Genomic DNA, 27,346 nt, shown 5'->3' with positions numbered 1-27,346 from the left:
GATGATGCGTGGTATTAGAAACAGGATCAATTGGGGGTTTCCAGGAGAAAGAGATCTAATGGTCTTCTGATCCAGCAAGAATTGGCTACCTGGGATTTGGTCCCCTGAAATGGGTTTTTTCAGCCTGATATTCCTCATAAATCCTATTGGCACAATGTACCTTGGTGATCTACTTTTATTTTACATCAGATCTTCAAGCTAAGGGTAGTTCCTTGGATTTGTGGCACTCTCAGTCAAGTGATCACTCAATGGTTATATTTAAGGTCACAGTATTCTTTTTTAATTCTAATGTAGGGACCACAGTGTGGGTTAGCAGCAGATATGTGCAACTGGATTTAAATGGATAATTGAGTCACAGTTTCAAAATAGTGCCTCTCTATTATGCAGTCCGCAGGATTTTGAACCTACATTCTGCACAACACGTGGATCTTTGTCTTCCTCAAGGTTGATGCTGAAAGGTAACTCTGTTAATTCTCATATTCACGTTTTTGAACCCGAACGTAAGATAGAGTTAAGAACTAACATAAAGGCTCTTAATAAGAAAGTACCGATCCCCTTGCAAGAGTTGAGAACCTTGAAGACTCATTTTAAAAACTGGCTATGGCCACATATGTTTTTCATGTTTATAAATGATGCAGAAAAGATGTTGGCTTGTATTTTGGGCATTCGTCCTTACAATTTTTGGTGCCTGATTAGATCCGCTGGGCTGGATCAATTTTTGCAGGTTCAGACGATATCGGAGGTGATCAGAACTGATTATTTTATGAAACTACATACCACAGATATAACAGCTAGCTCAGCATCGTATATTATATTAGTACCTGGCACTGGGCCATCAAATGGGAACTGGATGATATAATAACCCTTATTAGGGCAAGTAAACAATCTAATGCTCCAGGTCCGGATGGCTCATCAGCCATGCCTTTAAAATCTGATCCGATATTGTGGGCAAAGATTATCTCTGTTCTATTTGGCAATATTCTATCATCTCAGCAGATTCTTCCATCTTCAAGGTTGGCAGTCGTGATTCTGATATTCAGGGGAGGAGAGGTTATATGGTAATATGGGCTCGCAATTCGGATAATTTGGATTTGATCAAGTTGGTTTCCTTGCTAAATAGTCAGGTGTGGGATCAAAATCAGTGATTGTATTTACCATTGACATAAGCAAGGCTTTCGCTGGTGTCAATTGTGCATTTCTGTGGGTACAATCACTCAACTGTGGCTGCCATGTTGCACTAATAGATATCTTTATCGCCTTACACAAGGAAACCACAATTAGTGTGAGACTGGACACAAAGGGCTCTTGTACAAGTTGGATTAACACAAATCTAGTACTCTGGCAAGGATGTGTCCTGGATCCTTTTTTGTTTCATTTCTATATAAAGGATACAAGATCTTGCTGGGAGTCTACTCATACACATCCCCTGCATTAAAGGCAAACTAAAATTCAATATCTAAACTACGCAGATGATATTATTATATTTGACAGGACTCCAATCGGCTACCAAAGAGCACTAGACAGCATAAATACATACTTGCTAAGTCTGGAGCTCAATTTAAATGCTGCTAAATCAAAGGTATGGATATTAAAAATTGTGAAAGCTAAGTGGAAATCTTTTAAAGGGTATATTTCAAGTCAACCTTTGGAAGGTGTTAACATTTTTAAATACTTGGGTAGCCTGGCTAACTCAGGGAAACCAAAGTTGGAACTGCATAAGAAATATAGAGCCTTATTTTTAGCTTCTGTTTCCCAATTGTTGCTATTTGATCACAAGTTTGGTTGGTTTTCAGTGCTTCCAATGATAAAACTATACAGACAAAACACATTTCCGAAGTTGATTTTTGGTGTTGAAAATTTGAATGTAGAGATTCCTTGGTCAACATTAGAGGCTCTCCTATGGAGAAGGGTCCTTCATCTCCCCAGTTTGATCCCCATAGCACCGATAAGGAATAAGTGGGTTTATTACCTTTGGGGTCATTGGTTGAATGGAATGTGTTGCAAAACTATGCCCTAATCCTGGAACCTTCCTGTGCATCTATCGACATCAAGCTGGGCAAAGAGCTTAGGACACACTGACAAGGGTAGAAGCCACGGCTGAGGAAATTATTATTAATCCCAACAAACTGAAGTTGAAGTTGCAAAGATATGAATGGATCAATAATAGGACTGTTTTACTAGAATATCAATGTTTTATAGACTGTCCGGTCCTTATGAATTTTTGGTAAGAGAAATTGGGAAGATTTGTTCACAATCTTGAGGGTGTGTGCTAAGAACAGTTATGGATTCGTATTTTAAACTCAAATGAAATTTCATTGACAATTGGAATTTTGGAATTTTTAGATATAATCTTGACTCATTTGTAGATTACTTTGATTCTTTTATGCATTGTCAAATGTATTTGCTGTTTATGAAAGATGCATTTTATGGATGCGTGTTATCAGTTGTGTGAAATGTTTCTTGATATGTAACCAAAACACACAATACATTAAAAAATATATATTCTTTGCAAAAACTTAGTATCCGAAATAGTAATAAGTGTACCTGTCTCATATCTACAAAGTCCCAAACCTGCCCACTTGATACCATTTAGCCACAACAATTTGATAGCATGGCAGGAAGATACAATTATAAAATCCCTCCATTGCTTTGACCCACATGGGCTTCTAGGTACTGCCTAAGTGCATGCCAAGTTAGGTTTCAGTTAATTGATTTTCTATAGCTCATCCATTTTGGGAGATCTTTTTGTTGAGACATCCTTCTATATTTAATGAAAGGAGCTGATTTTGTCATCCAACTCTGCAGTAGTGTGTCAGCTGCAGGCAGTGTCAATGCATGGCATTTAATTTCCTGCTAAAAGAGGTGAAAGCCTATTAGACAATGGAAGAGGGAATCGACGTTTGATGACAGCATTCCAGCTGTATCTCACTGCATTTCCTGCTGAATTATGGGTGCCCTCTGTCGAAACACTGGTGTCCAACTTAAGCATTTTGCCTGGCCATGCACATGGGATTGAACACAGGCTGTAAAATAGATAGATTGGGGGGTATAACTACCTAGTTATCATTGTATCTTGATTTAAAGCTGTACATATGTGCAGCGCAGACATGCAGAATTCAACTCAACTGGAGTGCAACACATAATGTGTCTCCGAAGAGAAGATTTAACTCTCATTGACTCAAACCTGTAGATCTAATTGAAAGAAAACTAGAGGCCATAGGCAATCTTTTGTGTTCACTGGGCAATGACTTACCCAAATGATTATGCCAGTAACCAATTTTGCTGCAAGGTAGAATCATGTTGTCTTCCACTTGGAACATAAACCTTCCATTATGCTTTCATCTCCACCAAATGGTGGCAATAACTGAGTTACCTAAAGAGAGTTTTCTGTCATTTTATTTTACTCTCCCCTGTCTTGAAATGGGTTAGTGTAAGTCAGACAGAATCCTGATATATACCATTAGACTGTGAGCACATGAAACATCAGCCAATCCTGGGGCTCCATTTGGTATAAATGTGCTAACATGGTTGCCATAACCTGAATCATCTCTAAATATTTGCTCTTTAATACATGAAAGAGCTTTTAGTAATCACTTCAAGAGTTCGAGGACCAAGAACAAGGTTAGCTCTTCTACCGACTGAGTCCAGTGCTTCATTTCAACCTATAGTGGGCAATGGCAGATTCATGGGTCCAGTATTTTGTTTAATTGTATGAGGTTCTTGACTTTTGGAGAAGTAAATGCAGCACCGTAAGTACCTGTGCCGTGATGGCAATAGACGTCACCCCTGTAAATCATGAGTTATCGGGGGAGGATTTTCTGTGCAGCAATTTGAATCCACAATGTTAGCAGCTCTAAACCTTTGGTAGGACAGTTAGATGGGCACCAACTTGTGACAACTCTATTTGCTGAAATACAACTCTACCAAACTGTTGCTATTCATCATTTTGAATACTTTTCCTCAATTTACAAATTCCTCTGCAATTTGTTTTTAAAACACAAATCTAAAACAGACACTTCCTTCAGATTTACCTAAACATATATGATAACTGGGTATAGGAGCAAAGATTCAATCCTGGAAACCGTTTTAAGTTGTAGCCTTTCTTGGGTGTTCAGAACAGGCTATGCCTGTACATATCATGGTCCTGCACAATTCGAAGATTTGAAACTGTCTTGTGTGGGTTACGGGATGGTGTATGCAAGATGGTTAAAGAGGGTGCAGGAGATTTTTCTGGTCTTTCTGGAGCTATCAGCAGCATTATATACATATGGCCACTTGACCCTTCCCCAACACCTCTCCAAGCTGTAGCCACCCAGTACAATCGAGTCAGTCTTTCCTTTTGTAACATTCACAGGTATTCAAACTGGGGCCTTCCTGTTCTGCGAAAGACCCATTTCTTTTTGGGGACACTTGCCTTTTACCCACTAAGATGGATTACTATCTAGAGGATGTGAAAGCCCGGCCTTTTTGAAAGGGAGGTCTTATAATCATCATGTTGTAGTGTGCACATGTGCCTTGCTGTAACCAGTCTACTGATATTTGCAGGACCAGCTTTGAAGTGCGACAACACAGGTTCAAAGTTCACCTGTGCATCCCTGACAGCTTCTGGGACACAAAGTTCCTGCAGTGGACGGTAGCATTTTACTGTCTACACCCCTGCACCGAATTCTGATAACTGTATGCCTTCGATAGTCTGCTGATAGGTGAATCTTTAAAAATAAGCCATGCCAGGGGTGGCACGGTGACCCTAAGGATATATAATTACAAGGCCACATCAATTTGAAATCCCAAAAGTGTCAGCTCTGTGAGCAGGGTTTAACCATGAGATGGCCGATGTGGACTAAGGTATAAGCGGACTGTCTCTGCAGCTGCTAGGTAGTAAAATAGCCAGGAAGTTGCTTCATTTGATTCTTCAGCAGGAGGGGCAACTCCATCCCCCAGCGCATAGACAATTTCAAAGGACGTCTTCTGGGAATGGTGATTCAGAGGCATCCCTGACATAACAAAGTCATCCTCACACCAGGTTGCTGATCATTGGAATGCCTTTGAGCCTGCAGGTATGGGAAGGGTTGGAGTTAGACAGGGAATGGAGGCCTGGAGAGGGGTTCCATAATCTTGCTTTCTGTTGGGGCTCCTTTTTCTGACCCCTCCATTTCCTGAAGGAAAGGCACTAAGGGTGGGATGACTTGACATGATATGATATATGATACGAAAAGCCATTTATAACACGCCTGTACACACATATTTCAAGGCGCAACAAGGCAAGGGAGAGGAACAGAGGGAAGACAGAGACAACGATCTTACTAGGCCAGGTGACATTGAGATCGTGCAAGTGCAGGGGAAGTGGAAAACTGCAGGGGGCAGTGCAGTACATGGGATCGACAGTGAAAATAAATAGAATAAATGAAAGCAATAAGTAAAAAGTGTGGCCAGCTGGGGCAAGTACAAGGGTAAGTGCAGACATCAGGTGCCAAGTGCTGGTAGGGGACTGTAGGGATACAGAAAAACAGTTCCCAAGTGCTGATATTGCCAAGGGGGCAGTGTAGGTGTGCAACTGGTGGGGGAGGGGACATGGGACCGAGATCAGAGGGTAGCCAGGTGACCAGTGCAATTTCAGTTGTAGCCAGGAGTTAGGCAGGGGAGAGGAGAGGAGGAGAGGAAGCAGAAGCAAAGAGGAAGGTTTTGAGGTGCTTCTGGAACCAGAGATGGTTCTGCTCAAGTTTCAGGGAGGCATGGAGGCTGTTCCAGCCGAAGAAAGAGATCTACCACCAACTAATTGCTTGGAAAAGCGACTCACCCTGAGGGAGTTGGAGGCGGATGAGCAAAGAGCTCGGGAAGGAAGATATTTAGGAAGTGAGAGTTGAAGGTAATGAGGCCCCAGGCCCCAGAAGGCCTTGTGGACAATGCAGAGGGTTTTGAACTTAATCCTCACAGCCACTGGGAGCCAGTGCAGAGATCTCGCAGTCCTGTTCTGGATGAGTTGCAGAGGGTGGAGAGTAGAAGCAGGCAGATTTAGAAAGAGGCTGTTGCAGTAGTCCAGCCTAGAGAGAAACAGAGCTCTGGAGACTGTGAGGTTCTGTGGAAAGGAGAGGAAGGAAGAATACCTCTGAGGATGTGCAGCTGGTAGTTTGACTTCTTAGAGATGTCAGAGATGTGAGGAGAGAAAGAGAGTGTGGAGCCGAAGATGACACTGAGGTTGGTTTTTAGCCTCACAGGTGGGAGCAGGAAGAGGGCCAAGAGAGGCCGGCTAGAGAGTGACAGGAAAGGAGGTCACCTGTTACAAAAATGGGGATTAGACCCCTTACAGCAGTCTGCATTTTGCCTTTTAAAGGAGAGGGGTACCCCGTCATTCTTTGATTCCTCTCTGGACTTCCACAAGGACAAGAAGAATTTGCCTGGTCCTCTGTTGGTGATACAGTCTATCCCAAAGACGTCTGCGAGGGGAGGAGACCTCCATTGGTGCAGTCAAGCTCCCTGTAGTGGTAGTGAAACAGAAGGACTCACTTTGTTCTAGAGCACCTGGAAGGGGACTTTCAGCATCTGCAAAACCAAGTAAGTGAACTCTGGATCCCCCTAAATCTCCAAACTGCTTCGACAGCATTTTGAACACCTTTAACGCATTCCAAGCTGATGCCCGTGAACAGCTAAAGGAATCATTAACCTTGATGCTCAAATCCCTCTTTATCTCTGAGTTTGCTCGATGCTGAAGCTATGTTGTCTCTGTATCCCAGCCACTTTGTCTTCTTGAATCCCAAACTCAATACTTCCACCTGGTCACCAGCTTCTTTGAGCTACAATACCATGCTAGTGCAGTGCTCCAACATCATGTTCAACCAGCGAAGCCCACTCATCGCCAAAGGCAAATTTCCACTTCATATGCCTGAGGTCACTGAGTTTTTCAGCATCGCCGACCAGACACCGCCGGCTATTCCCAGCATCTTCGACCCACAAGCCAATGTGATAGCCAAACAACAGCACATCATAGTGACCTGTAACCACCACTACACAACTTGACTGCAGTCTTATTATACCTTAGAGCCCATGCAAAGGAACTTTCTTCAGAAAACAACTAAATCAAAAGGGAGAGTCATTTTCCATCTTAATTCAGCCCCACACACTTCCAACAACAAAAATCTATCAAGTCATTTTCATAAGAATTAATAGATATCTAGAATACATTTTGTTTCATATTATCCAACCCCAAATTCCCATTAGGGAGTTTTGTATATTTTAGCCCACTTTTCATTGCATCGTTTAAATAAGACTGCCCAGCAGGTATAAGTGGAGACAGGTCAATATGCGGGTCAGATTTTCTCTGCAGAAAATGGAGATCTCTTATGAGTGCATACTTTAAAATATTTGGACAGTTCCAGCAGATTTCCCCTTCTATATCAATGAAAAGCACAACTCTTCAAAAGTGTGAACACTATTTCTGCAGTTTCACAAAGTGTTCCATGGATTTAGAGTGCATCTACCAGACGATTATCCAGGCAACGATATAGAAGTGAAGAGTAGCTGAGGGAGGCTTCGCTCATCAGTTTGTGAATGCAATTTCTCCAGGTGCAGTGAACGTGTACACATGGTAAATCAGCCTTTGCTGGATACGTGTACACATGGTAAATCAGCCTTTGGCGGACACGTGTACACATAGTAAATCAGCCTTTGCCGGATACATGTACACATGGTAAATCAGCCTTGCCGGACACGTGTACATATGGTAAATCAGCCTTTGCCGGATACGTGTACACATGGTAAATCAGCCTTTGCCGGATACGTGTACACATGGTAAATCAGCCTTTGCCGGACATGTGTACACATGGTAAATCAGCCTTTGCCGGACACGTGTACACATGGTAAATCAGCCTTTGCCGGACACGTGTACACATGGTAAATCAGCCTTTGCCGGATCATGAGATTCCTCATAATTACCATCACCATTTTTTGGGAATGTATTTAGTCATTATTTTCTATCTGTGTGTTTTTTCAACAAGATTTAATGATTCGAAAGGAATACAATAGTTGACAAACCCTTAGCAATGACTCACTAAATAGCAAAGATGTATCTGCAGCTTGTCCAATAAACAGAACAATACAAAAAAGGTGAATATTATGCATTCTATTTCATAGTGCTGAGTGGTATCCACTTTATTCCACAATCAAGAGTTTTGTTCCATTCCACCCCTCTTCTTTAACACACAAGCAGCTTCTTCGGGTTTAACCAAGCAATTACCACACAAAGCACTACAAGTTTCCATTGGAAAATAGGCAATGTTGCAGGGTTACACAACCCTCAACTATATCCAGGCTCAGCTACGAAACAAAGAATCTGACATTAAATTGGCCCTAGTTCAGGCATCTATTCGTGCCCATGCGTAGTGGATCCTGTACCAGACTCTTCACTCTGCCAATGCGGGGTTGTATTATGTCACAAACCTCCCACGGACATATGGAACCAGATCAGCTGGGTACCTTGACACAATCTCCATGCACTTCAAATAAACACATGGCATAGTCCCTTGGGAGATAATCAGCTATCATGTGCATACAATTTGACAATGAGTGGGGATAAGAAAGAAACAGAGCAGAACGATTTCTACTGAGACTGAGTCACTTGCATGCTTGGCTCTTATTTGGAGGATTGTTAGAGCTAGGACAGAGACCATCATATGCCAACTAAACATACAAAGGTTTGGGGAGGCTGGGGCAGTGTCAGCCATATTACTTTACCTTCTCTAAAAGGCCAGTACAGATGGACAAATGTCAGTCAGATATAATTATGGTGCCTCTGAAATGCTGGCAGTGCTTGTACAACATCAGTCACACGACAGGTTGATATTTGTATGGACCCACAGTCAGTAAAATGGCTGGGTTTGTGTTGGGGAACCATCAGTCGCATGTCAAAACATAACACAATGAAAACGGGAAAAGCCATGGTCAAGCGGCAAAATAAATATGCATACAAATGCACTATGCAAGACATTAGTCTACGGATGCCAGGCTTTAGTTATTATCCTGTGGCGAACATAAGGAATCACAGTGTAACTCTACCTGTATTCGGGCCTACTGGAAAACTGCTTCCAAGTTGTGTCAAGGTTTTCATAGGATGCTACACGCAACAGTTGGACAAGTTCCAAGAATTTAGCAGGAGCATCTTTCAGAGACGATTCTCCTGTTTTATCGACTAGATGCTGAAGTATTTGGATAATCTGAAAAATAAGATTTTACATTGAGATGCACCAATGCTTTCATTGGGATAAGAAAGCGAGGAGGGATGCTAACACCCAGCTATACTTTATTTGGAAGTACCTGATTTGGCCTCAGAATCCCAAGGAGGCAACTTTAGAAAGAGGCTGGGCCCATGTCATTAAAGGAGTGGCCTATAAAACCAGGTTGAGTTATCGTTCCATAAATTAAATGTTCATGTTCAATGTAATGAATGTGTAGTACAACATTGACTAAAATAAAGATATTCCATATAAGATCAAACTCGGTCCATACATGTTCCTTTCCAAGGAAATATGATTCTTATGATATGGTTCGTATGTATTCATTTTACAAATCCATTCTAATGACAAGATTTCAATATAATATGTTGGAATAATCAAACAATGTATTGTCTATATTATTCGTTCAAAAATTCTAACTGATGATGTGAATGTAAACATGGCTGGTAAGGACATACTAGGGAAGAGGAGTATTCACGCTCAAAATCTTTTTTGTTTCCTGGCTTGATGGGTTATTTTTGGAGAAAGTCGATACTAGAACTAGTTCACTTATACGCATAACAATGTGTATGCAATCTACCAAAGCATAGTTTGGTTTCCAGAATGGCATATCTTACCTGATTTCCTGCATTTTTACTTTTGAGTAACTGAATGGGAGTTTGGAGCAATTCACTGGCAAAATTGTATCTAAGTGAGCCTCGATTCTGGAGTTCACGTTCAGCTACTGATGGAAAGCCCTTTCGAACCTCAGCCAATACAAGCTTTTGCCTGCAATAAAAACAAAATGAAATAAATGAAAAATAAGACTAATTACAGGTAACTTTCAAATAATGTGCTATGGTAGTCTTCCAGAGCAATATTGCATAAAATGGACACAAGGAGTCACCTTTGCGGAGGTTGGGAAGGGTTGAGGGGACCGGGGTGGCGGGGTTGCAGTTATCTTCAAATCATTTTGGACAGTAAATCATTGTAATAATCATTCCTGGGATGAACCATCACAAATCTGCCCTTTTATGATTTAGCCATCCCCTACTGTATCAAATAAAATCATACTTTTCTACGGACATGCGGGACTGAGTGACAACATTTTTAGCAGGCTTCGAGAACTGTTTGATATCCTCTGCCCTAGGTGTCACCAGACTCCTAGTTGTAGGGGATGTCAACATCTACTATGAGTTTGGTTCATCACCAGATACCAATAGCAATTTATGGGCCAAGAAGACTTACGCAGAATACTGGAGCATTACTCAAGAGACTACATTTAAACTTAATATTGCCTTGAGGATGACCTAGGGGTAGAAAGACGTGTCATCTGTTTTGAGTGCTAACAATAAATAGCATTGAGCATTATTGATGCTTCGAATTGTGTAGATTCTTCGATGATTGGGAAATTTGAATATATAGCTAACCAGGTGTAGCACAAGCTACCGGCAATACCAGCATATTCATATGTCCTTTGATTAGAGGTGACGTGGAACACCTCAAAGTGCTGATACTGCTGCTGACCTTCCATAATTGACTAACAGCCCTAGCACACTAACCTGCAGTTCAGATCCCGCTTTTCACTAATGACAATAATAGTGTGAACCTTCTCCTGGTTCACAGCCCTCCAATAGAGATGCCTACATTTAATGACCATTTAGGGCAATTGCGTTTACCTTTGTGCAAGCTGTTGGGAGACTTTAATCGATGAAGAGGAGATCCCATGGATAAGCAGGCTACGGACCTAGAACATATGTTAAAACATATGGACACACATACTTACAATTCTGACGCTCACTTATAAAGGGTCACAACTTGGACTGGGTCTCTGTCAGGAACATGAACCTTGCCACCATGAATACTACGACATGCATCTGGTCAGGCCATTTACCTATTGTATGTAAGGTACTATTGCCAGATCTTCTTCAGCAAAATTATAAAATCCCCAAGCAAATATGCAGCAGAAAGTTTAAGAAAATAAAAATCCCAGAGTTGACTACTTGTATGGAAGAGCTTATGAATTTGACAGCAGATCTGGACTCCCCAAGTGAACTGGTGGAAACATATGAAATTCATGTTGAAGCCTTTTTAGACAGAATTGTCCCCTTTTTTTTACATTTGTAAAATTATAGTTTATTACAAACTTTACACATTAAGACACTATTCTCTTAGTTTGCTTTCTCAGTAATCTCTCCAAATCACTCAGAACCTAAAAAACAGTTTACATGAACTGTGAGATCAGCTCCAATGACCACTCTCAGTTACCAATTGGTCAGCCCCTCAGTATCAATTCACCTCCACTGACATATCAACAATCATTCTCCCTTTTAATACTCAAAATATAAGAGACTGCCCCACCCACCACGGTTGGTTTACTGAAGAACTCACGATCCTCAAACAATCCAAAAGGCAGGCAGAACGACCTTGGTCGAAAAGTAAAACAGAGCAAAATAAAAGGGCTTGGAAACTGATTGAAAAAAGAATACATGAAAAAAACAATGAGACAAAAAAAGTGTTTTAATGAACAAATAAGCAGGGCAGATAACGAGATGAAGAAACCTTTTGAAATATTTAGCAAGTGGGCGAAACCTAGTGCCTTGAAGAGACAATTTGTGCCGGGCAAGGATGATTGCTTGAGAATCCATCAGGGATTCACAACCAAAATGACCTCAGCACATAATACAATTAGCCACAATCTAACTATAAAGGATAATTTATTTACTTATTTAATTTATTTCTAAAGTGCTTTAACAAAGGTCCTGAGACATAGGAGCGCTGAGACTGACAAACAACACGCAACATATAAAACAGGGAAGGGATCAGAGATCAGGCACAACAAGATAGCTCTCTATTTCATTCGGACTGGAACGTTTTCAGTTTGCGTTTCAATCTGGGGCGGCTAAGGCACAAACTCAGGTCAGGGCTAAGGGTATTCTATAATCGTGGTGTAGTGGTTAGAAAGCCCCTGTGTTTTACCAGGGATTGTCTTGCCTTAGGGATTTGCAGTAGACCTGTGTTGTTTGATCTAAGGCTGTGTCTGCCCGGTGGCCATTTTAGCTGCACTGCAAGATACAATGGACTATTTCCATGAAGGCATGAATGTGCATTGCTTAGGGTACGAAACATGACCCTTTTTGCTACAGGCAGCCAGATTAGTGATTTCCGTGCTACTGATACATGATCAGTTTTGGGTAGACCTACCACAACCATCACTGTGTTGTTTTGGCCAACTTGTAGGTGGTTAACTTCTCCTTTCCCGATGCCTGGTAGGATACTGGCACAGTAGTCCAGACAGCTGCCTATGATTGCCCTAGCCAAAGTGGCACAACTCAAAGCTTCAAGATACGGCCTAATTTGTGCCAGAAGCTTAATGTAGTAAATAGAATTTGACACTATGCTACTGATGTGTGCGCTCAATGAGAGCTCTTGATCAATAATTACTCCCAGTGTCTTCACTTTCTTGAGGGTGGGAAGTAGGCAGTCTGCAATGTTCTATGTCACAGGTGGATATAGGAAGGACCGAGGAGCGTAAGGATCCCCAAGAGTTGTTCGAATTCAATCCCATCTCCATTACGGAAATAGAAAAGATTCTGATGGCTATGCATCCTACTACTTGTCCGGGAGATGCTTTACGGTCCAAAATTATCTTGCAAAATGGGAACATGTTTGCACCATTCCTTGCGAGATTTGTCAATACCTCCTTCTTTCATAGATCAATCCCATCCTCAATAAAAATTAAAAACAGGATTAGATCCCAAAGAAGCATCTAACCTTAAACCAATCACGAATACTCCTTTTTTGCTTATGATAATCAATATAATTGTGACAACTCAACTACAAAAGCATTGAGAAGCCTTTAAACTACTACATGTAAAACAATCTGGTTTTCACAGTAATCACAGCATGGCACAGAGTACGCTTCTAGATCTGCAAACCCAGATGCTGACCACAATAGAAAAGAGTAGTACAGGGCTGCTGATTCTACTCAATTTATCAGCAGCCTTTCCTTTATTAATGATAACTGTATTATTTATATAGCGGCTTAATCCAAAGCGCTTTGCACATATTTACATACAATATCAGCCATCTGAAATTGGTACTCATTTATCGACCTCATAAGGATGAAAGGCTGAGTTGGCCTGCCGGGATTCGAACCTGCAACCTGCAGATCGCAGCAGTGAGTGCTCAACCCACTGAGCTATCTTACTGGCGTGTGATCTTATTAGATCACAAACGGCTGGCTATTAGACACTCTTGCTGATACTGGAAATTGTTCGAAGAATGTGATTGAGTGGGTGGACTTTTTCCTTTGTGGAAGAAAACCCAAGCTTTTCTGGGGGGATGCCTCTTCAGAACCATCACAGACATTCTATGGGGTGCCTCAGGGTGCTTGCTTGTCTCCCTCATTGGTTAACGTTTACATGAAACCATTATGCGTACAAATGGAAACGCTAAGTCTACAGTTTACTAATTATGCTGATGATATGCAGCTGACAATGGAGCTCAGCAGAGATAATCCACAAGATTCGGTAATATTGAACCAAGTTTACTGGAGTCATTAAAGATTGGATGACAACCAATTGACTCTGCTCGAACAGCTCAAAAACTGAGCTCATAGTTTATGGATCCATACAAGCTTGGGTAAACTTAGGAGAAGCATATAAAGGGTTTGAAATTGAAGGATGCCAAATTCCAATAGCAGATAAGGTGAAAACGTTTTGTATATATATGGAAGCAGCCGCGGATGTGCACGTTAATAACGAGGTAAAAAATGTGCATTATTATCTGAAGGTTTTGCAGCAGATTAGCTCACTTGTTACTCAAAAAAACTGTGAAACACTAGTCCAGCCAATTATTATGCCGAGACTTAATTATTGTAACTCCCGCTGGAGGGACCCGGGGGGTAGTAAAGAATGTTTCAGGAGATTGCTAAACATCAAGAACTATGCTGTTTGAATAGTTTGCAACATCCCTAAGAGAGAACGAATATCTGGGGCTCGAAGAGAACTTCATTGGCTCCCAGTGGTGGCAAGGGTTTGATTTAAAATCCTCACCTTGGGACACAAAGGCTTGTTTGGAAAAGCCCCTGTCTATTTAAAAGAGAAGCTGGATTTCTATAAGCCTTGCCGAACCCTGTGGTCAAGCGACGCACAACAGCTCACAGTTCCACACTTTAAAAGAGCAAGAGGGAATGGAAGATCAGTTCCAGCACTGGTTGTCCAAGCGTGGAATGAACTTCCCATTGAGCTACGCCTGGAAAAATGTAATGTCACTTTTAGGAAACATTTAAAAACCCTCCTTTTTAACTGAATCCACTAAAAAGCCACTACGTGTTGTGTCTTCCTTTCGTTCTAGTGTGTTTTGTGTTTATAGAGCGCCCTGAAGCCTGCAGGCTTTGGCGCCATACAAACAGAACAGAACATAACATTTAAGTATGCTTTTATACTTCCTATTTTGAAGAAACCATCAATCCTTCTCCTCCTTCTAATTCCCATCCAATTTCTCTTCTACCTTATCTTTCTAAATTACTTGAACGTCTAGTCTATTCTCAGGTCTCTACCTTTGTCACATATACCGATATTCTTCCTTGTTTTCAGTCTGGTTTTCATCCTTGTCATTCAACTGGAACTGCTCTTTTATCAATGTGTGACTCTTTGCTTTCTAATTGTTACTCTAAACACTCGTCCCTTCTTATACTATTGGATCTTTCTGATGAATTTGATACAGTTGATCACACTTTACTCTCATCTTCCCTTTCTTCACTTGGTTTCTCTGGCTCTGTTCTAGCTTGGTTTGATTCTTATCTTTCTAATCACACTTATTCTGTCTTTGGTCCAGCTCTTACTCTGATATCTTTTCTCTTTTCCATGGTGTTCATCAAAGTTCTGTTCTTGGTCCTTTTCTCGTTTCTCTCTACACGTCTCATCTTGCTGCAGTCATCTCTTCCTTTGGGATATCACATCATTTTTATGTTGATGATACAAAACTTTATCTGTCCATTTCTTATTTCTAATCTTCTAATTATGACAATTTGCCTTCTTGTCGCCTAGAAATCAAGTCCTGGATGTGAGATCACTTTCTTGTTTTGAATGCATCTAAAACCGAAGTACTTTGATTTCCTGCTAATACTATTCCTTCCCCTTCTCCTCCCCCTTCTTTTTCCCTCCTTCCTCTTACCGATTTCTAGTACTGCTCACAATCCTGGCCGCTATCTTCATATTGATCTATCCTTCTCTGTCATATTTTTACTATATCTCGTTCTTGTTGATTTCATCTTTTTAACATTCGTAAAGCTTGTTCTCTCCTTACCTTTAATGCTACTAACTACTTATTTCTTCTCAAATTTTCTCTCGCCAATTTCTATTGCTCTTCTATTCTCTCCTGTAATCCGTTCAGTTCCACGTAAATCGGTTTTCAAGGTCTCTGTCCATCTCTTATATTTGTTATCACCTTGCAAATCTATTTCTATTGTATTTAAATCTTATTCTCTATTTCGTACTTCTTTGACAAATTACTTTCTCCATTCCTAAAGTGAAGCTTGTACATTTTGAATGGCTGTTCAATGTCATTTATTGTACCGTAGTTTTATTTTTGTACAGCGCTTTGGAGTAAAGTGCTAAATAAGTTCAAATAAATACAAATACAAACAGAAAACTGTCATCTTCTGGCCATCCTGTACTTATGCTGCCTTACCAGGAGAATCATTGGAAGTATTCAGAAACTAGAACATAAAACCTATCTTTTCACTGATCCCTTGTCTTTCTTGATTCCTTGGCTATGCCCTTATTTGGATGGTTTGGCTCGTCACTTTCTTTGAGATGACATCTGCACCTAGATACTGGTTTGCCTATCTGGTCCCCTCGAAATTTGCGAATCATAAATGATTAAATCAATCAATGAAATCAATCATACACCATTAAGCAAATGCATACATTTTGTGTATCATTCTCATTCTGTGCCTTCCAATTTAGATAAGGGAGGCAGAAAGAAACAGTCAAATAGGTGTTACCAGTCTGTAGAACTAACCCTGTTATGGATGCCTGGGTTAGGGAGGGAGTAAACCAGTGGTAGTTGAGAGAGAGAGAGATGGGCACACTAGCACCACTCTCCAAACCCCTTTTCCAGATGGTGCCTTTGATCAAACAAACTGGCTGTCTCCTTGCTGAGAAATCCTATCATTTTACGAGCCAATCCCTATCATCTCTGTATTTGTCAATACATATCCGGTCATCTGCGACATTGGATAAACCTACCATCTACATTGGCAACTCCGATGTATTATTTGGATGCACTGATTAATGAGAATGAGATTTTGCCAGCTGTGACAATGATGTAGGATGTTAATTAAATAGGTTTTACCAGCATTTTTGTGGACTCATTGTGAAAACATCTTTTAGGGTTTTCTGAAAAAACAGTGGAGGAAGATGTCATAAACACAACAGCAAGCAAACAATGTAGAAATGCATAAACAAATCCAGCCTCTATCTGGCTGGGCAAACTACAAGTCAATTCTGCTCCTAAATGCAGATGCCACATTATATGCAAAGGTGCTTGCAAACATAATTCAATGAGTAGCAAGACACATAGTTAAACTAAATTAGGTGGTTTTGTGATGGGTAGGCAAGGAACTGATAATACCCGTCTCCTTCTCAACGTGAAGCACTTGTGTAGAATTGATGCCGAACTGACAGCAACTAATTCAGTCAATGCTGACAAGGCATTCCACATGTGTTAGGCTTCTTTTCCCCTCTCTACCCTATTATGGCTTTGGTTCTGAAATAAATAATGTGATTGAGGAACTTTATAGGACTACGGAGGCAAGTGTCTACATCAGTGGCTGTCAATCTGGCTTCTTCAATCTGGACCATGAAATTCAGTAGGGCTCCAAGCTCTCCCCTCTTCTTTTTAAACTGCTGTTCACAAATGATGTAATAAGGGGCAGTAATCTTATCAAGGGAATACGTTGCAAACATAAAGACCAACAAACCCGGTGCTCCATATGGATGATATTATATATTTTATATTCTACGTATGTTCTGTGTTTTAGCTTTCTCTGTGTTGTGTTAAGTAGGATGTTGCAGCCAAAAAAAGCTCCTCCTATAGAGGAAGTTGAACAAAATCTTGCCTGGAAATCGCATTGTGAGTTTCCTTTTCCCATTGTTGGTACTTTTGAAAGAGAATGTTCAGAATACAGTGAATACCAGTAATTATTGACTACTCTCTGAACATTCTGATTGGCTGAGGGGAGGCCAATAACGATCTTCATGTGCTAATATTTTTTGCTCTCCTTTTAATATTTTTACTGGAGTTGCCGCTATTAGTGGGCGACACTCAAATCAGGACTTTAAACAACTTCATATCATATGCTCAAACAAAAGTAAGCATGCATGAGAAAGAAGCTGCTCATCCTTGCAATTACGGTAGTTTCTGCTATAAAAAGAATAATGACTGTCACATTGCTACATAATCATCCAATGTTTAGCAAGATAGCAGTGCGTCTATCCCATGTAAAGGAACAATGTCAAATGGGCTGTGTGATAAAACCCATGAATCAACATGGAGGTTTCAGTCATTTCACTTGACGTTATCTCTTCTTACTTTGGAGCACATGTTGAGCCCTTTGTAAATGGGCCACGGTAGGAATCCATGACGTAAACCTTGCATAAGGATTTTATGGAAGTAGGTCCTGCCACCTCCCATTCTCATGTCTTTGTATGGCGTAGAGGAGTGGCTGAACGCAACTAACGCGTCTGCTGGTCGCTTCGTGCCTGCCACACAAATACTTCAGCATTTGCGCCGGCGCGGATTTTCATGCTGGTGCACATTCTAGGGATTCCCATGGAGTCTGCTAACCTTTTGCACCAGCAAAAAGCAGGCAGACTCCAAAGGAATCCATTGTAAACACTGCCTGCCATGAACACATACCAGTCAGTGTTTACTCAATTTACAGGGTGGAGAGCAAAAGGGTAGTGTACAAGGATGTATGCCACCGTTTAGCCCTCCACCTTTGAACTTAGCTGTGCAAATGACCAGAATAAGGCAGTGGGAACCTGTCTACATTAAAGTGGAACTATAACATGTCCCCGCCGTCTATACCTACTTTTGAGATCATGTTGAGCTGTGGCGGGAATCTGTGATGTGAAAGCCTTGTGTACTGCTTTTATGCAGTAGACTCCCTCCACGGCCCATTTTCATGTATTTGATTAGCAGAGAGGAGTGGTGGAACGCAATTTACATTTCCACTGGTCCCTTCCTGCATGCCATACAAATTTTCCAACATATGCGCCCGCGTGGATGTTCATGCAGGTGCAAATGCTGGTGATTCACATGGAGTCTGCAAGCCTTTTGCACCAGCATAAAGCAGGAAGACTCCAAAGGAATCCATTGTACATGCTGCCAGACATGGCAGAAAGTGTTTACCCAATTTAAAGGTGGGAGTGCAAAAGGGCAGTCTATAAGCATGTACGCGCTGCCTTTTTGCCCTCCCATTTTGCACTCCACCGTGCAAACGACCAACAAAATGGAAACATAACAGGTCCCCGTCGTCTTTTTACAGGGAACGTGAAAACCTATAAGTTCTTTCTTCTTTTTATCTCTTTTTCTGTTCCAATGGTATTTCAAAGACTACATAAGGGTGACATTTCGCTAAAGATTAACCTCACTAGCCTTACTGTCCTACTAGAATTGTACATCAATTTTGTACTGCACTTAAAAAATACCAAAGTTGCTACTGCGCTGTGTGATTCCATGGTTTCGATGCCTTATTTTCTACTTTCCACTACAGGGAGAACATTTAAACTGCCTTTGAAATACTGGTCAAAAACACATTTACTCTAAACACGGGCATATCACTAAACCAAAGTAGACTTGTGCAGCTCAACTTCTCCTCTGAAGTTATTTACTTGGCAGCACATGATAAGCTGCTTTACACAACTAACTTTTTTAATAAATGCCTAACATTTGTTTTTGCTTTAAGCTCCAGATTCACTTTATGAATGAGTTCTGACTCCAACATCTCCATCGATTTCTCAAAGAACACATCAAGACATGCTTTAGGCTAAGGGGTAATATCACCTCTCCTCCCAGTTAGCACCCACATGTATTAACCCCATCACAATATAATACTTTGTTGGAAATGTGCGTTAATTTACTGTACCTTGCCTGCATGATAACAACCCCATCCATCTCATTAAATGGCGTAAATTCATGCACTTCCTGGGCCTCAGCTTGTAGAATCACTGCTCCACTTCTTGTAGATTTGATCTTGTAATTGTAAGTAGCAAATGCACCGCCATTTTTGTTGCTCTCAAAACATGAAAAAGATACATAGAAAATATAACTAATTATGTACTTTTCTGAGTTATAACATGTAAAATACTACATCACTCTGTAAATTCCAAACACATATACAAAAATGCAAGTGCTTACTTTCCCACGGCTGCTGCATGCGTGTGCATATGCATTACCAGTAATCTTCTCCACTCTCTCTTCACATTTATTTAGGTCCTTTGATTTTATTACGGAGATTTGATTGTCTTTCTTATTTTCTTGAATGATATAATTGGTGTGACACATCCCTTCTATTCCAATCTGCCAAGAAATACACACAATGTCATCATGCAGTGAAAGAAATGCAATTTCAAATGCTATTTTTCTTTGATATTGTCTTAATGGAATGCAGGTACTATCTATCAGTCAGTAGTGCATTCTAGGATTTTGTTTAGTTGCCTGTGTTATTATTAATACAATATTGGTTATTTGAGGTTGCACTCTCTTTTGAACTGTTTCCTAACAAAAGCTCAAGGGACATTTGACTAGATACTACATGCTTGCTATTCCATGAGAGTGCATTGTCAGATGTAACCAACACATGAGCATTGCAGAGGCACACATGATTTCTGCATCTCTTTATCGGCAATGCAGCCGATGATCACATTGTTATTTAAAACGTTTTAATCCCGCCAATCAATGCTTTCATTTTACTGATTCTATTTACAAAATCCTATTGAGGTACGCCGTATTGGGGTACAGCCACCACAGAAAGTCATATGCACTCTATTCTCAGTATCTGACATGTCTTAATAAACATACATAAAACAAGCTCTACTGAGTACAATTAAAATAAATCATGGTTTTGAACATTTACTTTTGAAATCATTTAGAAAATCTGGTACTAGTGTTGGATCATCATATTAAGTGTGATCTCTATGGTAGCCATGATGCAGAATGATTAAAAGCAGTTGCGGGCTTATTAGCCACTTTGCTCTTAATCAGTTTGAGGTCAGCCTCCCACCCGGCGATCAAGGCAGTGAGGGGTAGGATCACAATATAGAATCTGCAGTTGAACCTGCTGGTCTCCGGCTCTCCCCTACCACCAGCCTCTACCTTTTACTTTACTTTACTTTTATTTTATTTATAATGTGCATCCATAAACCCATGGGCGTGAGGGCGCAGACAAGACAAAATAAAACAAATAACAGGTGGAATCCAAGAAGTGTAAGATCAGTCATGCCGCAAGGGGATTAGGCTACTTATCGGAACAACCAGGTCTTGAGCTCTTTTTTAAACAGACTCAGAGAAGACGAACCTCTCAGAGAGGCGGGTAAAGAGTTCCATAAAATGGGAGCTACGCAAAAGAACGCTCCTCCCTGAGCCTTTTTGGTTCTGCATTTTGGTAGAAATAAATAGTTTTGGTTACTGGATCTCAACTTCTGTAATTAGGTTTGTCCCTAATATGATCTTGGAGATAGGGCGGCATAGTACCCAATCGACATTTGAATGTGATTATCAGTAGCCTGAAGGAGATTTGTTCTTCCACAGGGAGCCAGTGGAGAGCGCGTAGATCCTCAGTTACATAAGCACGCAAGGCCAGACTGGTGACGACTCTAACTGCGCCATTTTGGGCCACTTGGAGTCTCTTGACAGTTGCTTTAGTAGCCCCTGCCAGAGACAATTTTGGCACCTATTATTGCCTGAGCAATGGCTTCCGCATTGTCTTGGGAGATGTACAGTCTAAGATGGGCTAACAGTTTGATGTAATAAATCGCTGATGAGACCGTATTTCCCACATATGTTTTCATGTTCAGCGCCTGGTCAAGAATAACTCCCAGGACTTTGACCCTGGGAAGCAGAGAGATATCTATATCCCCTAAATGAAAGTGCTTGGCAAGTGTACCTGAGGATCCCACTATCATAAATTCAGTTTGTCCTTGATTGAGCGCCAGATTATTCTGCATCATCCAGAGTTCGATAATAGAAAATATTCTATTCAGTTCCATTTCATCTTGAAGATGACACCCTGTGAGCGGAATAACGCACTGTGTATCATCTGCGTAGTTACAAAATAGGACCCATTCCTGTTCAAGATGAGCAAAGAAGGTGACCATTAAGATGTTATAGACACACGGCAATGTGCAAGCACCCTGCAGTACTCCAAAATGCGCAGAGATAGGCGGCGCCATAGCATCATCTGCACAGACCCTACTTACTCTATTTGAGAGGAAGGATAGCATCCATTGTACTGCTTCTGATGAGAAATTATCCACTTCCTTCAGATGCTCTGCCAAGATGGTATGGTCGACAATGGTCTTCCTTAGGGACTTTAATATTCATCTAGCCTCTCCTGATGCAGCCACTGTTCTTGTCCATGACCTTTGTGACTCTCTTTCCCTTACAATTCTTTCCTCCGGCCCAACCCACTCTGTTGGTCACACCCTGAATGCGCTCACCTCAGCTGATATCACTCTCTCCAATCCTCTAACTACCCCTCTCTCTAGGTCTGACCACTCTCTCCTCTCCCATGTGCAGCTTCCTGGCCCCCCGGCGATAACTCTGCCTGCACTGTTAGTCTCCTTTTCCATCATTCAACTGATGAAGCGTGTTTCAGTCACTGCATTTTCTGCCACTTTCATTTCTCCCCCCACCCCTGCTATTGACTCTTATTTGGACTTAGCACTTGCTAATCTCCATCTCTTCATCTCCAACACCTTGACATCCTTTCCCCAGGCATGAGAATCTGCATGAAGCCTGCCTGCAAGTGCAACTCTTAGTATGACTCCGACTTGGCCACTCTGAAACACAAGTGAAGAGTCGCTGAATAGAAGTGGCAGTCCTCAAGCACATCCAATGACAAACTGGCCTGCCGCCTGCTCCAAAGGCAATGTCAGCTCTCCATCCTCTCCAAGAAAAGGGCTCAGGTCCAAGCCCATATTTCGGGGGCAATCATGGCTGAACCTTTCAAAATCTGCAAGGAACTTTCCAATACAACTGCAGTCTTCTCCTCTCCCCTTCCCTCGCAGGCCTTCTGCACTGCACTGGCCTCCTACTTCTCCACCAAAACTCAGGACATCCTGTCCTCACTCTCCTCTACTCCCCCCTCCGCTCATGTCTTCCTTGTCCCCCTCAACCACTCCCCCATTCTCTCCTTCTCTCCCATTGCACCGGGTGATTTCTCTAGAGCAGTCTGCTCTATGAAATTCTCATTCAATCTGATGCTCCCCTGCTCTTCAAGAACAATCAAGGACTACATCTCCTCTCTCACCCCTGCCTTGGCCGATTTCTGTAACCATTCCTTTGCCACTGGCTCTTTCCCACAACCAATCAAGCACTTCCTTGTGCAGACCCTCTTAAAAAAACTGTCTGCTGACCCTTCCTGCCCGACTATCTATCACACTATCTCCATTTCCCCTTTCCTCAGCAAACTCCTGGAGAAGTTGGTCTTCTGCCAACTGACCCACCACACCGTATCTGCTGGTTGTATCCAGGCCCACCAGTCTGGCATCCAGAGGCATAGAAACTGCTCTCCTGAACACCCGTGAATACCTGCACTTAAATCTTGATTCCAACTCTCCTTCCATTCTGATTCTTCTCGATCTTTCCCCTGCCTTCGACATGGTCAATCACGGCATGGCTGACCTCCTTTCCTTCTTACCAACCCTCCCAAGTGCAATTGGGCCCTTTCCTGTCCACCTTCCCACTCTCTACCTGCAGCATCCCTCAGGGCTCTATCCTATTGGTTTGGCTCTTCATTATCTACCTTGCCCCTCTGGCTCTCTTGATCTCCACCCTTCCAGTGTTATGCCGATGACACACAGCTCTCCTTTAAGCTTCCCTCCTTTACTTCTTCTTCTTTCTCTCTCATATATGCCTGCCTGACTGCTATCCAGGCATGGTGTTCTGCTAATGATCTCTGCCTTAATACCAGTAAGACCGAGATCCTTCTCATTGGAATGCCTGCTTCCTGTTTCCCCTTACCACTCTCTTTCCACCTTCTTTGGGCCCTCTTCTCTCAATCTTGTGAGGCATAAAAACCTTGGGGTCATCTTTGACTCCTCTCCTTCTCTACTCACATCTCAGATCTTGCCAAGAAGTCCAACTTTCAGCTCCATCTCCTCAGAGGCTGTCTCCATTTCCTCACCTTTCACCAGAAGCTCAATGTCTCCAGAGCTCTGGTTCCCTCTAGGCAGGACTACTGTAACAGCCTCTTCCTCAATATGCCTCTTTGCACCCTTCATCCACTTCAACTTATCCAGAATAGGGCTGCACTTATCCTTGGCCTCAAGCCCAGGGACTGCATCTCCTCAGCCCTAAAATCTCTCCACTGGCTCCCGGTGGCTGCAAGGATCAAATTCAAGACCCTCTGCATCATCTTTAAAGCTTTCTGGGGCCTGGGTTCCTGCTACATCTAACTCTCTCTCCCTAAATACTTCCCTGCTAGAGTCCCTCGGTCCTCTAGCTCCTGCTCTCTGCAGATCAGACATTTCTCCAAGCAGAGAGTGAAGGGTAGATCTCTTTCTTTGGCAGGAGACTACCTCTAGAATGGCCTTACTGCCCCCTCAGACTTCAGCCGGATCTCCTTAAATTCCAGAGGTTTCTGAAGACTTTCCTTTTCCCCTCCTCCTTCCCTCTCCCACTCCCCTGCTTATGTCCCCCTGCTGCTGTGACTAGTGCCTCGTCCCTTATGTGCCTTGCAGTGGCCAGGCCCTCCCCGCCCAGTCTTCCCCAGCACCCCTAACCAGCACTTGCCCTTTAGCACCTTTCCCCGACTAGCCTGACTCTGGTTACGCTTCCTCACACTAGTTGACCCTCACCCCTGGTTCACCTGGCACTTGACATCCTGGGTTCCCCCCAACACTTACCCCGCCCCTGGGACCCCTTCCTGCCTGCACCTCTCCCCTCCCTTCCTTTCCCTTATCCAATCCTTTCCACCCTATCCCAACTTATCCTACACTTATTGTCACTGCACTTGCATGGTCCGAATGTCACAAGGCCTAGTAGGACCACTTATTGTTGCTTCTCCCCTGCCCCATGCCCCACCTTTTTGTCTCATGGTGCCTTGAAACACTTGTGTATAGGCATCAAACAAACTTCCAATATATGAATAAATAAATAACCTGGATTGCTTTCTGGAGTGGTTTATTTGGCCTTGCAACTTGTTCCCCTATACAGGGAATTTAACTACATTTCTGTGTGACCTAAAATATTGCACTGCTGAAGCCTGGCCCCTTTTTTTCCTCTGTCAGTTAGTTACCATATTAACTGACTCTCAACTTTCTTTTCTCATTAAGGACCTCAGGTCGACGATGGGACATTTTCAAACATCTATGCAAATCGAATTAATAGTGATGAGCTTCACTTCAGTGTTTCTTATCCCCTGAGTGAGGATCCCTTTTCTATTAGCAATTCCTTCTCATCGCTTCAGGAGTTAAACATGACTGTCAACCCCCTGACTCCTGCTACCCATCCCTGTGCACTATGTCAGAGGGCTGATGGCTAGGGAAACTTCCTGAGACTTTATGCGGTTTTACTTTGGAATGATTTCTGTTATGACTGTTGTGGCAAAGTGAAATCAAGCATTGCAAAGATTAGGAACTAACCGTACTTGTAAGTTAAGAGCATTCCACTTTAAATCATTACCACATGTTTTGATTTAATAACCTATATTAAAAATGCTCCAAAATAGCTTGATAAACCCTCTAGGGATACTGTATATGGAGGCAGTAAGAGAGTATGAATCAATAGCAGACATTAATGGGCCTCATTACGAGTTTGGCGGTGCTGGAAATAACATGGAGGTCATTCTGTATTCTTTTTTTTGCTGTAACAGAATTACTGATGTTTTTCCCTCACCACTGAATTATACATTCGGAGATAAAGTGGTGGATTTACTTCCACCTGATGTCAGTGAAGAAATGTAGATGTCACCGAGCAACAAAAATGCACTACCAACATAAGAAAGATACCAGGCTAATTTCACTTCTGTGCATTGAACCAGTCAGTTGCTTTGTGGGAGCCATAACACTTTCATCTTGGGGTGGCAATCTGTCTCTGAACAATGTGTGAAACCGGAGACTGTTCTCACAGATAGACCCCAAGGATCTTTTGTTCAGGTGGCCAGGGCACTGCCATCGCCTTTGGAATCAGACTATGGGGTGGGACCAGTGTGGGAGGATAGCTGGACAACAGGTCCTTTGGGACTGTGGGAGGAATGCCCACGGGACACACCCCTACCCGACACCGCTTCAGTTTACCTGAGATATGTTAAACCAAGCCCCTTCCTGCCCCAGTACTTTTCCCTAAAGGAAAGAATGCAAGACCCTCATGGGAAACCAGAACCCACGTACCCACAACCATATATCTACCATTTCTGATCTGACAATACCCTACCCAATTGGCCCATAATTACCAGAAAACACAGAACTTCCCAACTACCCTCCTTTTTTATACAAACACTGAGATGAAGAAGAGAGGGACTGATAGGATGAAGATCACTGAGAAGACACACACTCAGACACATAGGACAGACTCTTCCCTTTTAACAACAGACTGTGCTCTTTACTAGGACAGGCAAGGACGGCAAGGTTTGCAACTACAATTCTAGCAGTTTCAGATATAAAGCTCTTGTAGTTATGCTGTATTGCTACCTAGTTAGAAGTAAGTACATACAACTTAAACTATTATGTTTCAATTGTTACCGCTTAGCGTGCATGTAACACGAGCCGAGCGGGTAGGTATTGAATTAACTGAGACTGTTGTCTCTTGTATTTTAGAACGTAGCTGAGGAGCTCCCATCCGCGTTAGCGAGATGTAATTTAACATAGCCATCCATACTGCCACTAACAAATACCATCTGAGAGGAACTACAGGCAATAGTAAGTGATTTTTTTATCCTCTTATTAATATGATAATATTTTAAAATGAACAAGACGTGAGACATGGATTGTAACATGTTGTGTACAACTTCTGTATTCACAGACAAATTACCACTCCAGCAACGACCAATTAAGCTTGTCATTATTGCACTGTAGGACCAAAGAACATAGGTTTATTCCTTGCACTCTGAACACCTAAAGGAAATAAAGAGGTATGTCATTTAACTTATCTGCACTCCACGCATTGGGAAGCGTTTAAATTTAAAAATACATTCCCGTCACACGATAAGTAATACAGTATATGTGCCATTACAGCTACTGGAAAGCCCTTGACTGAACCCAAGAAGCTTTTGACATAGGAGATTTGTCTGAAATCTACATATAATTTAGTGGATCATGTTAAATTACTGCATTGACAGGTGAGTTTACTCTTTGTAACAAAAAAATCGAAGTCTCAGTGAGTAGTGGATACTTTGGTTAGTTCTAGATTAGCGGGACACAGCGCTTTAATAGTGACTTGTCCCACTCTAGACCATTGAATTACCGTAGGTCAATTGGTAGAGTAACTCTGGTTTTGTTGCTCATTTTTTCAGAATATTTATACATATGTTCGGAAGCAATTTGCAAGAAAGAGTTGATTCCCAGCAGTTCACATACAGGTTGGTAGAGACAGGCTTCTCATAATCTTTAGTTTTGTAGTTATGAATTAGCAACTAAATAAGAACTATCTATTTGAGTATCAGGACTTACTTTTGTTATAATTACAGACACAATTACCTTGATATACAAACCTGAAGAAGGGCATCAGGCCCGAAACGCGTTGTAGATGATAGATTGACGATCTGTATAGTCAATACGATTAACATCTTCTATCAAGATATCAAGAACCCTATTGTGGATAAGTTTAGTTTAAATTATTAGAGGAAATGTAAAGAGTAGACCACAAGAAATTTCTTTTGTGAATTTTTGATAAAACTGTTGTATCAAATT

The 27,346-nt window shown here is 41.8% G+C and overlaps 1 protein-coding gene across 1 annotated transcript in view; it reads right to left on the bottom strand.

Moving 5' to 3' along the window:
- Nucleotides 1-27,346, bottom strand: part of LOC138559733 (vitellogenin-like) — a 1,213,840-nt gene that overhangs the window by 965,791 nt on the left and 220,703 nt on the right. Inside the window, exons 5-8 of the mRNA XM_069642739.1 lie at nucleotides 19,635-19,796; nucleotides 19,363-19,511; nucleotides 9,842-9,992; nucleotides 9,049-9,206 (exon numbers count right to left, since the gene is read on the bottom strand). Of these exons, the coding sequence (XP_069498840.1) occupies nucleotides 9,049-9,206; nucleotides 9,842-9,992; nucleotides 19,363-19,511; nucleotides 19,635-19,796 (620 nt within the window). The remainder of the gene's footprint in view (nucleotides 1-9,048; nucleotides 9,207-9,841; nucleotides 9,993-19,362; nucleotides 19,512-19,634; nucleotides 19,797-27,346) is intronic.

Source organism: Ambystoma mexicanum, chromosome 1q (genome assembly GCF_040938575.1).
Source record: "Ambystoma mexicanum isolate Mex_15411 chromosome 1q, UKY_AmexF1_1, whole genome shotgun sequence".
Classification (NCBI taxonomy): Eukaryota; Metazoa; Chordata; class Amphibia; order Caudata; family Ambystomatidae; genus Ambystoma; species Ambystoma mexicanum.
This window is presented reverse-complemented; position numbering and strand designations above follow the sequence as displayed.